This window comes from Terrapene carolina, unplaced genomic scaffold, assembly GCF_002925995.2.
Source record: "Terrapene carolina triunguis isolate 2854851 unplaced genomic scaffold, T_m_triunguis-2.0 Scaffold102, whole genome shotgun sequence".
NCBI classification, from domain to species: Eukaryota; Metazoa; Chordata; order Testudines; family Emydidae; genus Terrapene; species Terrapene triunguis.
In genome coordinates, this window is record NW_020664453.1 from 2753637 (window position 1) to 2770165 (window position 16529).

General features: G+C 43.0%; 1 protein-coding gene across 4 annotated transcripts in view; it reads left to right on the forward strand.

The window, feature by feature from the left end:
• The window catches only part of SSBP3 (single stranded DNA binding protein 3), a 136220-nt gene that overhangs the window by 110113 nt on the left and 9578 nt on the right, over positions 1-16529 (forward strand). Inside the window, exons 6-12 of one of the 4 annotated variants that reach the window (XM_024219659.3) lie at positions 4881-4961; positions 5683-5742; positions 9848-9914; positions 10014-10090; positions 15104-15192; positions 15347-15395; positions 16213-16248. In XM_024219659.3, coding sequence (XP_024075427.1) covers positions 4881-4961; positions 5683-5742; positions 9848-9914; positions 10014-10090; positions 15104-15192; positions 15347-15395; positions 16213-16248 — 459 coding nt within the window. The remainder of the gene's footprint in view (positions 1-4880; positions 4962-5682; positions 5743-9847; positions 9915-10013; positions 10091-15103; positions 15193-15346; positions 15396-16212; positions 16249-16529) is intronic. The other 3 variants (XM_024219660.3, XM_024219662.3, XM_024219663.3) reach the window with 3 other exon arrangements.

Below are 16529 nucleotides of genomic sequence, written 5' to 3' on the forward strand. Positions count from 1 at the left end.
AGAAAATGATATATATGTACAAATAGGATGAATAGATATAGTAGACCATAACCTTTACGGAGATATGTTACCTGGCACAGGCAGCACAAAACATATTTCAGTTATATCATACGTACATTTATAAACACCCCCCCCATAAAGCCTTATGGGGTACGCTGTCACAGGTTCCCCTGCAGGTAGTGCCAGGTTTATATCCCCTTTTCCTTATGTGACAACCTGCCATACCCCAGAGTCAGTGAAAAATCTTGAAAGCCCCTAGATATGCAACCAACCCAAGTAACTCATGAATCATAGAATATCAGGGTTGGGAGGGACCTCAGGAGGTCATCTAGTCCAACCCCCTGCTCAAAGCAGGACCAATCTCCAGACAGATTTTTGCCCCAGATCCCTAAATGGCCTCCTCAAGGATTGAACTCACAACCCTGGGTTTAGCAGGCCAATGCTCAAACCACTGAGCTATCCCTCCCCACAATGTGTGAGACCATTAGGTTTACATAGACACTTGCCATTGCCAGGTTAAGCACCAATACACAGGGCCGGCTTCAGGCACCAGCCCAGCAAGCAGGTGCTTGGGGCGGCCATGGGGAAGGGGCGGCACGTCAGGCTCTTCGGGGGCGGGTCCCTCTCGGAGGGAAGGACCTGCTGCTGAATTGCTGCCAAAGAAGAAAGCGGCGCGGTGGAGCTGCCGCCGATCGCGGCTTGCCTTTTTTTTTTTTTTTTTTTTTTTTTTTTTTTTTTGCCGCCACTTGGGGCAGCAAAAATCCTGGAGCCGGCCCTGCCAATACACAGGAATCTTATCTGCTCAGTCTGGTAATTCTCCAGGGTGTGTCAGCTGGTGGGAGAGGGTGGTTTAGCAGTACTGTTACTGAAGCTATATTGCTCTTGGGATAAGCCCTCTGCTCTTCATGGGAGCCCATAATTCTTGGGTATTCTGGCCTATCCAGCGGACTGGTGACAGTGCTGCTCTCACTTAACTGGATAGCTCCCCCTGCTGGAGCGTTTCTGGGCTGACTGCAGCCTTCCCAGTTGCTCTGCCCGGAATGGAGCAGACCTTTTCCCCTTCTGTCTGTGACAGAGCCTTTCTCAAGTGATTTCTCTCCCCCCGCCCCCTTTTCCAGGAAACAAGGTTCCTGTTTTGTTTTGTTTTTCCCCTGGCAATTCCCTCACCCCAGCTTGGTTTCTTGGAATGGAGAGAACCTTCATGAGTAATCCCACCCCCCGCCCTTCCTGGTATGTTCAGCGCAGGGTTCTTAATTTGGAGTGCAGGTGCTTCTGAGCACCAAAGGATTCCCCAAGCACTTACCGCCCCATTGGCACACCACCAGGTCTGCACTGCCTCCTGCTGTGCTGAATGCTTCAGGGGGGGTTCAGCAAGGCAGTCTTCACACTGGGCGCTGGCCTGTATCCCTTTCAGTAACGGCCTTTCCTGCAAGCCAGCCTCCTCCCTCCCCCCCCCCGCGCTTCGCTGGCAGATGGGTTGGAACTCCCCTGGGGACGGCAGCAGGACACGGCCGGTCTGCTTCCCCTGCAGACCCTGAATCCAGCCGCAGAGCCTGCAGGCATGTTCCAGTAAGGGCCAGAGACTCCCTCACAGGGAGTCCAGCATCAAATTGTGTGTTCTTCCGGGTAGAGCAAGCCCTGGTATATCGTGGTTCCTTGATGCTTCCTGATCTCCGCTCCTGCTGCTTTCTTGGCCTTACTGAGTCACATACAGATTCTGGCATCGGCGAGCCCCAACACACAATACCTCTCCTTTTCCCCGGGAGTTACCTTAGGATCCCCCTAAGAAGGCTTTTTGCACAAGGGTCCGAGAAGGTGCTCATTGAGGTTAGTCTCATTACTGTGCCACACTCCCTCCCCTGCTGAAGTCATTGGTTGCATCCTGATATCTGTCGCTATGTGTAGCTGTAGCTACCAGTTGCCTCCTGATTAGGTCACCCGGGGAACCAGAATCTTTTTAAGTGCTGCAACTGGCCCTTACTAATGCTCCTTTCAAACAGCCATCCTTGGTGTCTGTTTCCTGACTCTCCAGATCGCCGTTCTCCTGCCTTTCAGTTTGGTCGGAGGGTTAAGCGAGCAGGGTTCCTTTTATTGCATTTTTGTAGATATGTAGTTACAACTCTCTGGCCGGGCAGGTTTGCATGACAGCCCTAGACCGTGCCTGGCTTAGAACACTGAGCTCCTTCTAAAGTAGGCAACGGGAAAAGGAACTATCAGTCATGAGCCTTTATGCCACTTACAAATGCACTTTCATTCTCAGGAAGCGGTCTGGGCAATAATTTCTGTCTGAACCGTTCTCCTCTGCGGAGGAAGGGGTAATGCCTTGCTCGTGGTGTTGGGCAGTCTCATGAAAGCGGCTACATTCTCTTGCTTTGCCGCAGCGATCAAACGATCCCATTCCCCAGGTAGATGAATCAGCACTCCAGGAAATGCTATAGAGATTGGGGTTCATTCTGCCAAAGATGCAAGGTATTGGATGGAGAAACATCAGCCCTCTTAGCAGCCTTGTAGGTTTCTTCCCAACTTGTGGTCAATTCCTTCTTTCCCAGAGCATTACAAAATTGAGTTGGTCTTTTCTCTTTGGATACAGTATTTGGGCAACAGGCCTGTCTCTCTGTTCTGTGTATGTTTCAGGATGAAGAGGGAGTGGTGTGTAATCTATAAATAGAGAGAAAATACTTTTTGTGGGAAATGGCCATTTCTGAGCTCCAAGCTACCTGAATGTACATCATAAAGGATCTCTTTAATCTTGAGGCAGTTTTAACTAGCAAGGGTTTCTCTGTGGTGTCTTTCATTTGACTCACAATCACCCTTTTCTTTTATTGGTAGTGACTGTTGTTTTTGTACTTACTCACTAAGCTCCAATTCTGCAATTCGCAGCATGTGGGTGGACTTCATAGACTTCAGTGGAGTTCTTCACAGGCTCAGTAGTCCACCTGCATGTTGTCAATTGCAGGATCCAGGGCCAAATTTACTTTCCCCATGTGGTTGGTGGGTGGTGATCACACTGGCAGCTTCCCTTGAGGTCTGACTTCTGTCTAGCATAGTGGATCCATCACAGAAGAAAGGCAAAATTAGATTTATTTTTTTTGCATGTGACTGATTTCTCCTAGTGAGATCCACTACTCTGGACAGACCCCATTCCCTGTGCTTGTCTAGTTGGTATTCAGTAGATATTTGGTTTATTATGGGATTTTCTCCTCTTTCAGTTCAGGGAGGGAATGTTAAAAAGGCCTGAAATGTCCCAGTGAAATAAACAAAATGATTGGTGTTCAAATTGCAATGATTCTAGCTTTGTCGTCTCTGCTTTGGAAGGATTTCTCTGGGGGAGGATGTCAGTTCTGCAAACATGTCAGCAGGGGGAAACATTCAGGGTTTTTTTTAAAGTGGTGGTAGGACATAGTGGGGCGTTGCAACTCTGAGTTATGACTTCTGCCCAGAATAATGAATCTAGGAGAGGCAAGAGAACTATTCTTGCCTTACTGTACTAGTTATAAATTACAAGGTAGGACTAATTATGTATATCCTGTTAATGCAACAGAGTTTCATTTATATGAGCATATAAACTAAACATGGGAGATTGACAGAGGGCTGTTTCTGTTTTAATCTTTGTGGCTGTGTCTTTCTGTGTAACACTTAAAAAATTCCTCTTACTTTATTTACGGTGCACTCAAGTTTCTGTAGTACAAAAGATTTGCAGGTGCAAATGTCCTGCCTTCATTAACTTCCCCTCCCTTTTTAATTTATGTGATTTCAATTTTCCTTCCCTGTACTGTTAATTAGGGGACCCCTCTAATCAGTACCATTATCACAGTGGTATTCATGTTTAGGAAAGCTGCTAAACAAATGCTTGCAAAATTGCTAAATGGCTAATTAATGTCTGTTAATTAAGAAAATTGCTCATGGTAACAAACCATGCCATTGCTGGCAGCAGCTAGAAGGCGAACACTTGTTGAAATTAGTAACGTGGCAGGTATAGAACATCTGCTGCTGTGCTTTTACTGAAGTGTGTGGCTGCTTCACATAACATACTTACAAGGCTTATTTGCTTTCTATACCAATTACAAGTTCTTGGACTTGATTTTTTTTTTTTTTTTTTTACATTAACATGCATCAGTGTATTCTTGCTCAGAGCTCACATTTTCCAAACAAACTTTCTCTTTTCATGCTTTAAAGGGGGAAAAAATTGGTGTTCAACCCAAAAATGTCAGAAACTGCTGTCTTGCGGTGTTAAAAGCTACATGCACTAATCTTTCTTTTTTCCCCCAGACATGTTTTAGTATCGCTTTACTCAAAAGAAACTTTACTTGCATCATTAGGTCATTCGTCTTGGGGAAGGATATTGGATCTTTAAGGGTAACAACACAGCCCTGCATGTAGAAATGGATTGGAGTTGTGCCATCCATTTATTGGAGCTAAACCTAGGCTTCAGCTTCAAAAATATCTGGCACAAACATGGGATGTGCTTCTAAGCAAGATCTTTGCCTCTACATTATTTTTAATACCTTGTATTAACCATTGACCCACAAATCAAAAGGAAGCCCTTTAAGGTGTTTCCTACCTTCAGGAAACTGTGGGAGGGTCGTGGAGAAGACTTTTTTTCTCTCCATACGCACACTTTCAAAGCGTATCCAAGTGTATTTGTCATTGCAGACTGGTTGAATTCTGAACCATTTACTGTAACGTTGCTGGTGTGCTTTGACAGATGTCCTATTTTTTTTGCATATATCATTATTTCGTTGTTCAGTTACAAATGAATAGAAACTCATCTAAAATGAGACTGGCTTCCCTACAAACAGATCCACCAATAAATCCTTTTTAGCTCTTTCTGCGCTTTCATGTGCTAATCTATAACCTCCTTCTACTGTCTGACCTCACAGGGACCACCTGGTTCTCAGCCCTCGCCACACGCACAGCCTCCACCTCACAATCCTAACAGCATGATGGGACCCCACAGTCAGGTAAAGACACTAGAAATATGTAGGGCACTGATAACGGGGCTTGCGTTCTATTTTGCTCTTTAAGCTTGTTGGGTCTGATTGTCAGCTGATGTGAATCAGCAGAGCTCCTTTGATCCTCATGGAGCTTCGCTGATTTACGCCAGCTGGGGATCTGATCCTCAAATGTATTCTTCCAGCATCATGCCAGCGCCAATATGAAATGTTTGTTTCCTTTTGATTTTGTATGTTCAGTTGACAATGGATTCGAAAGTCCATTCGTAAGTTTCAAATATACATAGCTATGATAGTGAGAGAACTTTGTTAATTTGTGTGGTTTTTTTAAAAATTGCATTCATAGCACTGATATGAATATATGGTTTAAGTGCTTGGCTTTTGGTTCTTGGCATTGGTTTTTTTTGTTTTGTTTTGTTTTTTTGCTTCATTTACCAATTTTCTTTTTCACTTGGAAAGTGTCTAATGGTCAGGGTCTCCCATGCACTAATTTTAGCAGCCTTATATAGTACTCTCCAAGTACGTTAAACAATCTCGCCAACAAAAATAAATCTGTGAAAAATACAAAAATGGAGTGTGAAGATCTGTTTTTACCAACTTATTTTTAAAAAAGAGATTTCTCCAGAAAATTGTGTAGATTGTAACCAGAGTCTGTCTGGAATGTAGTAATTCTCTTTATCTCCATGCTGTGAGTGCATCCTGTCATTGAACTAATTTCATGTAATTACAGCCTTTTATGTCACCGCGATATGCAGGAGGTCCCCGGCCCCCCATCAGAATGGGAAACCAGGTATTGTATTTCCTTCATCTGTTACCTGAGTTAAGTTGGGGATTTTAAACTGAATTTTTTTTTGGCAGTGGGGGAAAACTAGACTTCCACAGAGCTGAAGGTTTCTTATATTCTTAGACGACTTTGTGGTATCTGTCATTCAAATAACATTAACTCACTGATTAACAAATTCCATCAAAACGTTTTCTCCTCTTTCCATGAGGGGTTTGTAATGCATTGAATCTCAAGAAACCATTTGCTGGTAGAAACTCAATCACATAAATGTAGTAAATATCAGGACCTGGCATAGAAAGTGTGTTCCCTCCACTGCCAACAGCTTCTTCGCTATCAAGAGATCTTCCATGTAGTACGCAGTTCTGAGTTCTCCTTTATAATCACACAAACTTCTTGGTTTTCCCTGACTGTCTCCCATGATTTCAGCTGATCTAAACAAAGTTTTGCTGTGCGACTGATGATGGTTTACAACAAAGCTAGCGTAAAATGTAAATTTTCCCTGGAATCTTTAAAAATCAAAGTGATGCATATAATCCTGCTGTTAGAGAACTGGTCCACCAGAACACTTAGATCAGCTGCAGGGTTAAATTTTAGTTGTGTTTATCCTCTGCCTTATGGCAGCTTAAAAGAAAATGGGGTTTTGTTCATATAGTTATACCAGGGAGGGAGAGGAATTAATTATTTAAGCTCAGTACCAATGTGGACACAAGAACAAATGGATATAAACTGGCCATCAGGAAGTTTAGACTTGAAATTAGATGAAGGTTTCTAACCATCAGAGGAGTAAAGTTCTGGAATAGCCTTCCAAGGGGAGCAGTGAGGTCAAAAGACATATCTGGCTTCAAGACTGAGCTTGATAAGTTTATGGAGGGGATGGTATGATGGGATAGCCTAATTTTGGCAATTAATTTATCTTTGACTATTAGCGGTAAATATGCCCAATGGCCTGTGATGGGACACTAGATAGGGTGAGATCTGAGTTACTATAGATTCTTTCCTGGGTGTCTGACTGGTGAGTCTTGCCCACATGCTCAGGGTTTAGCTGATCGCCATATTTGGGGTCGGGAAGGAATTTTCCTCCAGGGCAGATTGGCAGAGGCCTTGGGAGTTTTTTCACCTTCCTCTGCAGCGTGGGGCATGGGTCACTTGCTGGAGGATTCTCTGCACCTTGAAGTCTTTAAACCACGATTTGAGGACTTCAGTAGCTCAGACATAGGTTAGAGGTTTGATACAGGAGTGGGTGGGTGAGATTCTGTGGCCTGCGTTGTGCAGGAGGTCAGACTAGACTATCATAATGGTCCCTTCTGACCTTAAAGTCTGTGATTCTATGTGCAGAAGTTTTAAGATTGTGGCATTTAGTTGTAATTTATCCTGTTGAAGCATATTCTAAGAATTTCACCAATTACTTTCCTTCGGTTTCTTTTTAGCAGGTGTAGCACAAAGTACTTCAGAAAAATAGTTACCTGCTTAGTTTCTATTCCAATAACATGTCGCTTTACTGTTAACAAAGACAGACATTTTAAAATAAACCTTGTAACTCTTGTTAGCGCATTACGCTGTCTGTTAAACAAGACACTGTTTTATTAATATGATTTAGAAAACTCCATTTAATTTTTAATACTTTTCTATGACTTTTCCCCCTGCCAGTAGTAAGTGGCTCTTGTCACTTTCGGTCATCACAAATAGTGCATACGCATTCTTTCTGTTAGACAAATTTAGGCATCCATTTTTTCCCTGTATCTCTGTTTAGCTGTCTGATTGTAAGAAAAACTTGCGAAAGAGAAATCTATCTTATAGCCAACAAGCTTATCAGTTTGAGTCAGTTACAAGAGACAGATTTGCTACCCAAAGTGTTGGATTGGTAGAGATAAACATAGACTATCTTACCAAGTACTAAATAAGATGAAACTTCTTATAATGCATTGAAACCAGTATAAACTCTTAACTCCAGCCTTTCCCTGTGCTGTGGAGAATCATTAAAAATAAAAATAAGCCTGTCCTGTTATCTCCTTTAAAAAAGATTGAGAGTGGACAGCGTGTGTTTCTGTTGGGGTTTTAGGGAGTGAATGGGGATGATTTGAGGAAGGTATGTCCACCCGGCTTTATGCAACTCCTCCACCTTCTCTGAATTCCCTTCCTCATTGGTGCTGGTGAAATCTCACAGCCCTGTAATGAGAGACCTGCACATGGAAAATGACACTGATTAGGCAGCTCTGTGTAACTTGTTTTGGAGTGCTTTACAATGGAGGACCTCAGCCTGGTTAGGACTGTAATCACATACTCTCTGGTGCCTGGCACAGTAGGTTCAGGGAAGAGGACTGGAGTCAAGTGGCTAGGCAGATCTGTTTCACCTAAAGATGGAAGACCTGAGGATGCGATCAGCTGCTTGACACCCTGCTTAGACTATTGGTGATGTCCCACCAGTTGAGAATGACTACGCTACAATTTTCTCACAGGTTCATACATAAGAGTGCACAGGCGTGTTCTTGGCTAGAGGTTCTAGTTTCCGGCAAGTGCCGGAGAACAGGAAAGTGAAACTGATTAGGAGCAGAAGTTAAACAGACAAGTCAATCTGTGCTGTCCGGGCCTGGTGAAATACAGAAAGTCACTCTTTTTTTTGTCAAGTGCAGTTTTACAATGTCCCTTTAAATCAGGCTTGCAAGAAGTCCAAGGTCTTGCTGCTGAAATATGGACAGCACAAGGATGGTGCTGTCAGTATCTGTAAGTGCTATGGATTAGTCTTGTGCACATTTCATGTTGCAGGACACTATTTTGATTTGTCTAATAGTGTCAAGGTGGAGCCGTGGTTCCTTTCAGTCTCAAGTTGCAATGACATACCAGAAATGTTTGTGACCAGGCATTGAGGGATATTATTTGTAACGTTGCAACTTCAGAATCTCGGCGTTCTGTGATTTTGTTTTTATACACTTGATAATTTAAGTTAATGAGGAGGATAAAACTAATCCGACTTTTAAAAAAAAAAAAAAAAAAAAAAAAAAACCCGCTGCATAGAGAAATACACTCACATAGTTTAGCTAGGTTACTGGGTAGATCCAGAGATGCAAAAACATGACAACAGGGCCAAATAATCATTACTGCCTCATTTCTTGTTTAGGTGAGAAACAAGTTAATAGCAATGAGAACCATATACGAAAAGTTCATTTATTATTTTCCTACTTCTGTCTCCCAAGCTGTAAATCTATAAAGATTTGGAATGAAAACCTTCCCTCTACTCATGGCATTGATGTGTGGCCTGGCCTGCCTAAACTGTCATCCTTCCTTATTGGAGAGTCTCTAAATTTTTACAGCACGATCTATTTCATGTTGGTATTCAAATAAAAGAAAAGCAACCGTGTTTCAAAATTGTTTACAGTTTGCTTCCCCAAGGCATATGGTATCTGTGTTCTTCCTCCCCCTTTATCTGCACTGAGCGGTACGTGGAAGTCCTCTTTTGAACTTTAAATAGATTTGTTGTCCAAGCGGAGTATGACTTTGAAAAAAGAAATACAGTGTTCGGGATACTAGGAAATGAGAGAAAATATACATTTTTAATACTCCTGAGGTCATCTTCGTAAGCTATTCAGTAAGAATGTTTAAAATCCTCTTTGCAGATGAAATGTCTCTTCACTGGCAAATAAATAACTTTAATATATTTACATAGCATATTTGCCAAGTGTATACCTCAAAATTACATTGGCATCAGTATCATTTCATTGAAGTGCTTTGATCAGACATTCGCTCACCCCGACAGCCGCGTGTGTCCCCTCCTTTTTACTTACAAGTAGAAGCTTGGAATCGGACCATTAGTACAGTAGTGCGAAGGATTAGAAGAGAATTGGGGTTTGGTCTTTTTAAAAGGCTGTGAAACAAAGTAGGAGGGTTATGAAAGCGAAGTTAGGCAAATTACAGGGATTTATAGAACATGTCATGGGAGATATACAGGTCGGAGCTGTGTGTAAGCAGAGGAAGTTATGACAAGGCCCTCGTTTCCCAGAAAATAGACCATGTCACCTGAATTCTTTGTGTTTAAAGCCTTGAATTTAAACTACATATTTTGGTTACATACCTGAAAGCTTATTTTTCTTCCCCCTTTCCCCCCCAATTTTTCTAGCCTCCAGGGGCTGTTCCTGGTACGCAGCCACTGCTGCCCAATTCAATGGACCCTACACGACAACAAGGTAAACATGCTCAAGGATGCCGGAAGGTGTCTCACTGTTGACTTTGGGCCAAACACTGTTACTCTGCTATAATGACTTCATTGGTTCTACTCCCAACAGGGCACCCTAACATGGGAGGACCAATGCAAAGGATGAATCCTCCACGAGGGATGGGCCCCATGGGTCCTGGTCCGCAGGTAAACTTAAGCAGCACATTTTCTCTCCTGTCCCGTGCCAAATAACATCTTACGACTTCATAAAGTTTATAAGCAAAACATCATCCAAACAATCTCTAGGGGTTTCAAGAGCTGGGCGTTCTTCCCACCTACTCCCCATTAGCACTAATGCATTTTACATTAGTGCATTGCCGCTGGAAAGCCGGTGTTCCGACAGAGCTCAGCATCCTCATTAGGGATATCGCAGAAGCCCCTCTTGCTCATTAGTCGGAGGCAGTGCTGTTTAGCTGTGACCATGTAGTGATGGTGAATGCATTATCCAGCTTGCTTTGATAACACTTAAGAAAGGGAGTGCCCACATAAAAAAGTAAGTTATTTATCACAGGGACATAAAGCTTTCCTCTCCTGTATTCTGTTTTCCCCTATCCTATTCTATAGACAATTTCACTTCTCTGGCGTTTAAGCCATTCTTTGTTTCCTGGATAAATCTGACGCTTGCCTCTTTCCCCTCTCTCAATTTTACCTTAAACTTCAGGTTGGGGATTTTCGATGAGGGGAACATTTGCTGATGAGTTTTAGGGATTTTCCCCCCAAAGTGGGATATGCTGAGTGATCTTCTCATGAGCTTCGGAAAGGTTTTGACATTTTTTCCCCCCCCCTGTAACTTTTTTCCAAGTGTATTTCAGAAGCTCTTGTCCAGGCATTTCAGCCAACTTGTTAGCTCTTACTATAAAGGAATCTAAACATCGGCGTTATTCAAGAATGCTCAGATTTTTTTTTAAAGTTAGCAGAGTAGCATTCTCCTCTGAATTTTCACTAGCATGAGTAGTAGCTCGATGAACGACAAAATCTTCTGTAGTTCCTGAATGATGCCAAATCCCTCTTTGGTTGCATACGTCCCAGGGAGTGGGGGAACCAGTCCAATTATGAGTACATTTTAAATGAAGTAGATCTGGGTTAATATATTCTGTCTTTGTGTTGATTCATTTTAACAAGTGAATTTGCATGCTACTATGTTGACTCACTCCTGTTTGTTCGTTGTGATAGACTTTAAACAACATACTACCATATCTCGGATGTAGGTTTATCCTCCCTGACTTCTTGTTTCCTGTGTTGTCTTCAGTGCTTTTTAACCCTGCAGTAAATGAATGTGTGTTGCACAGTTTTTCCAGGAGGCTGTTGGGCTAAAGAGGTTTTGTGTGAAGAGAGTTAAGAAATGATTTAATGTATGCAAAACTGTTGAATACTGACAAGAAGGGAGAAAAGTTAATTGAATAAAAATGTATATCCATCTCCTTGGGCACGGTGTGAAACTCCACTAGATTCTCCACACCTCGGGGAAAAAATCCCAAGCATTCTTTGCGGGCAAGCTTAGATTCCAATTGCTTTGTTATACATTTTAATGGTCTGGCACTGTCAGGAACTGGTACAACAAAGCTCTTAATAGTCCCACATGTATGATGACAAAAGCCTACATCTGTTGCGCTTGCATCAGCCAAGCAAAAAGTGCCATGAAAGTTCTGGATGCTCTGTGCAGTTTGGACAATCCAAGGTGATTGCCGTAGGACTTGAAAGTGGTTGCGTTTTAATCGAGCACCATCTAGGTTTTTCTCGGTCACAGGTGGTATTGAAAGTTGTGGAGTTTTAGGGCTTTCTCTCTTATGCTGGGACTATTAGACGTTAGAGAGAGCGCCTTATTTAATTTTCCTTTAAACAAGTGCAAGCCTGTGAAAATGGGACGTGCAATCTCATCAACCGGTTGGCATGTTTTTTGAGTCTTCCCAAAATGCTAAAGAAGCAGGTGCTCTGAAGCTTTAGTGCATACAAGAAATAATCAAAAATATTGAACGTCCCCATTTTTGTTGTGTGTAATAAATCCTTGTGTACACACTACACACCCACTACCTTCCCAAAGTGTTTTTTCAAGACCTTCTAAAATAAACATTCGTATGGAATACATTTTTATCCAACCAGTGGTAACCTGCAGTCATGTACCAGCCACCTGACATGAACTGAAAACCAGTCCTCTTTTACAATCTAGCATCATGGTTTAAACTCAGACTTCCTATCTCCTTTCTGTGATGATCGTAGCGTTAATTCTGTGAACAGTATAAAGGCATTTGTTGGTGCTGCTGAGGTTAGATGTGTCAGTGCTTCTATTAAATATGGTCTTCCAAGGGTTTGTAACTTCCTCATTTTAATTCACGTTTTGCTGAAGGTTGACACCCAGCTTATCAGCACAAGGGCACCTTTTTCCCTTTTTCTAACACCTTTAAAATGCTTTGGCCTGTTTGTTTCTTTCAGCTCCAATTAGAAGTACTAAGTTTTAACATGGGGTTTTACGTAGTTCAGCATAGAAACTGAGATTTGATCAATTAAGATTTGCTAGTGATTTCTTCGGGTAACCCTTTTCATCCTCCTCAAAGTACGCATGTAGATAAGATAGTGGACCCTAATTCAGCAAAGCACTTCAACATGGGCTTAAATCCAAAGAGTTCAATGGGACTTCAGCACATGCTTAAAGTTACGGAGATGCTTAAATGCTTTGCTGAACTGGGACCATAATGAAATATTTGTACTCCTACAACACCATTCTGTTGACCTAGCTGTTGCGCTTTGAGTTACAAATAAAGGTATGAGGGCAGGGGAACCGAAAAAACCAAACCCCAAAATGCTCAGTCTTGTGACTAAACCAGATTTCCCAAATAAGCCAACCCAAAATTAATTGGATGTGTCTTGGGGCAAATCAAAAATATTGGTGGAGTACTACACTGCCAAGTAACTAGGTACCGCTCCAGTCCTAGGAACGAACAAAGAGTTTGCTGGCGACACCATTTATCCCCTCATTTGCAGCGAGAAGAGAGCCTCTTAACAGCTGACTCCGTCTCCCCTGCATACCTCTTGCTACACGCCACTGCGAAAACCAGGCTGTGTCCACATGGTGATGCGTAGCTATAAGTGTTGGTGAAAGCCTCTGGCCGGGAGAGGCAGCAGGAAGCTTCCAGAGCCTTCTCCCTTTGTCCCCCTGCTAGTCTTCCACTGACAGGGAAAGGCTCCTGCAACGGAGAGCTACCAGAGCCTTTGGGTCTTTTCCCTGCTTTGGGGAAAGACTTCAGCAGTGGGACACGTGGCTTGGGGAGTAGATTACGCACCCAAAGGGTTCAGGAGTGTGTTTTACTCCATTTGCCTAAGCAGCACCTCATGGTCTCCATTGCTGTTATACCCAGGCTAGGGGAACGAGCTGTGTTTGTGCTCCCCGTGCTGCCAAAAGGCGTGTGCGGCGTAAGTGTATCTTAGGAGCTCTTTGAGGACAAATAGAAGTTGTCCCATTCCAGTCCCAGAGGGATAGCTGTCCGGATACAGGGCCTCAGAAATACGCAAGGTCAAGTTAAAGTGTGTGTGGGGGGAGGGGGGAGTTCTCTAGGCTCTCTCAAGGAGATGGGGGAACCTGTCGAGTGAGTAAAAGTTTGCAGGGGGAAAATGGGAGTCAGTGTGTCTGTGAAACGGGAGAGCCTTCCTTCTCTTGGGAGCCACACAGGTTTTGTTCCTCTTCTTGAATGGAAACACACACACACACACACACATGTGTGTGTTTTGAAATGGGTGGTCTAAGCTACTTGCGCTGCCATACGTGCAAATACAGGGAGCGCAAAGCAAGTCCGAGGGAGAACCCTTTTGATCAGGCGCTTCATCAAGCGACTGCACCGTTTTCCCCCAGTCGCTGGCTGTCAATATCCTTCTCTTTATCCCTTTTACAGTCATGGTTTGCTGGGTTGGGTGCTTAGCTCCGTATGTGGGAGTGGTAGCTTCCTACATAAACCAGCCTTGCAAAACTGCTGAGGAAATAAATTGGTCCAGGCACAGAAGAAACTAATGCTATTTTACCTTGAATGAGTGGACAAGAAGAATTTAGCAAGGCTGATGTACACTGCGAAAGGTGTGCCCAGATACGTTGGTGATGGGGAACTGACTTGGAGAGAGGCAGAGAAATTCAGCATGAGGACTTCTGGAGCCACAGCAGCATCCTCTGGCTTGGCATTACAGTAGATATGTTCTTATTAGATCAGGTACACTGATCGGAGACTCCTGCAATAGGCAAAGTCAGGGGGTGACATAAGAAAGGAGAGCAGGTGCCTGAGTTGGGGAGTTTTGTGTAATGCCTGATGTGTTTACAGCATTTCTGTGTTGCATGTCACTTTCCACCCCACCCTGTGTACACGTGTTTGGGTTTTACGTGCTGACGCAGCATCAGATTTGATTATGAAGAGGTCAATCTGAATAGTTCTGTAGCAAAATCGAAGTCCCTTCCCTTGCAACACTGTGGGCCATGAATCTCTCTGTACATATGTTTGTGTGTGTGCCTGTGTGCACATGTCTGAAATGCACATTGTTCTGTAGTGACTTTAAGACCAATCTTTTTTTTTTTTTTTGGTTGTCTTTAAACTGGAGATGTAACCCTAGGAGGACAGGTTCCTTTCCCGTCTTTAGAAGGCTACTGCAAACGTTCATGCTGTTGGCATCTCTTCCATGCATCCCATTGCTTGCTCATTACACTGTAGCAATAATCTTTCAAGCAGCTACTTTCTTTTTCTCTGTCCTTCCACCCCTAAACAAAAGAGACCACAAGCCAGAAACTGATTTGCCTGCTGGAGTTGGGAGGGAATTTCCCTCCCTCCATAATAATTGTATTGCACAGTTGGCCGGGGCATTCTCTTTCCTCTGAAATGGGCCACTCCCAGAGGCCAGGTCCGGGCCTAGGATAACCCAGTGCTGTGCTCTGGTCTGCAATAGGGAAGCCATAATGCAAAATCTGTCTGGCTTCTGTATAAATCTTTTAACAGCCCATGATGTCTTGCGGAGAGTCAATGGAAAGATACCACAGTCCTGTTTATTTTAAAGTTTTTAATTGCTTGTATGTTCATCATCATCTAATTTTTTATTAAAGTTCATTTTCACAAACTAACCCTCTTGTTTTTGTTTGTTTGTTTTTTTCCCTTCTCTTTTCTTCTCCGGTTTCCCTTCTCGTTATGGTAGACTGATCCTTGGTTATCATTGCAGAACTATGGCGGCGGAATGAGACCTCCACCCAACTCTTTAGGCCCCGGCATGCCTGGAATTAACATGTAAGGCAAAACCCATGATGCTTTAACTCTGGTGTTTGACAGCGGCTTTGACCCTTGCTTTGAAATGACTTTGGAATCCCAGTTCTACATTGCTGTTATGCTGTATTCTGATGTGCCGTGTATAAAAAGCTTTTCTTTTTCATTTAAACTCTAGGGGCCCAGGAGCTGGTAGACCATGGCCTAATCCCAGCAGTGCTAATTCAGTAAGTCTTTTTTTTATCGGTATTAGACTAGAGCAAAAGTTTGTACATGAGCATCTCTTCAAGTGTGACTGCCTTCTCGTGTCTTTTGTTACAACTTCCGACTAAAACCTCGTCTTTAGAGACAGCCAGTCTACAGGTATTACGTGGATGTGCCTGAGTATCAGGACAGGAGAGTAGTGTTATACCCATTTAAATGTGGGCAAACTCCCAGGCAAACATTCACCATCCTCCATACCATAGAGCGCTTCCCAGCATAGGTGTGCGAGCATCCAGCTAACTAGAGAAGATTTTTATGTTGCACAGCATTCCATTAATTTGGTTACTGCGTTGGTGTGCCTAAAAGTTAAGCTTGTGTTTCTTTGTTCTGATCTGTTCCTTAGCCAGTTTTCTGTCCGTTTTCTTTGTAATTCAGGAGAAAGGTATGATACTTTGCAGCACTGTGCGCCAAAAAAAAAAATGTAGGGGGGAAGGAAGGAGACAGGATCTTCCAGCAGCCACCTGGTCATTCGGTGACCACAGATGTGTCTGATGTAGTGCAGAACACCCACAACCTTGCTCTTGAAACATTAATTTTTCTTGCCTTTTTGTATCCTGCCAATAGTAGGGTTTGGGGGTAAGTGAAATATTGTGTGCCAGCATATTCGGTGCATTGTGGGCATTTATAACACGTCAGTGGCCACTACTGTAATTCAACCTAATTTCCGCTTCTGTTTGACGAAGCGGAATGTGGGCACCAGAGTTAAATGTGTAAATCGGGATATTATTGATGAAATGCTGCATTTCAGATAGTCACCTATCTCCTATGATCTGTTTATAGATTCCATATTCCTCTTCATCGCCTGGTACATACGTGGTAAGTTCCTGGGCTGGGTTCTTATTTCTAGCCAGATGTATAGTCAGATTTCAAGTATATACATTACAGATCATTGACTCTTTGTACACACACGTGTGTATGTAGATATAACTTATTCAGACTTTTAAATAGATTCTCAGTGTGAGTTAGATGTATATAGTGTAGCCATGTCCTTCTATCTGAGTTGTACAAAAGTCTGGGCAGAGGCAGAAATTCTAAAATGTAAGAATGTTTGTTTCTAGAAATCTGCGTGTCTTCTGGGTACCCAGAACAGCCTCCCT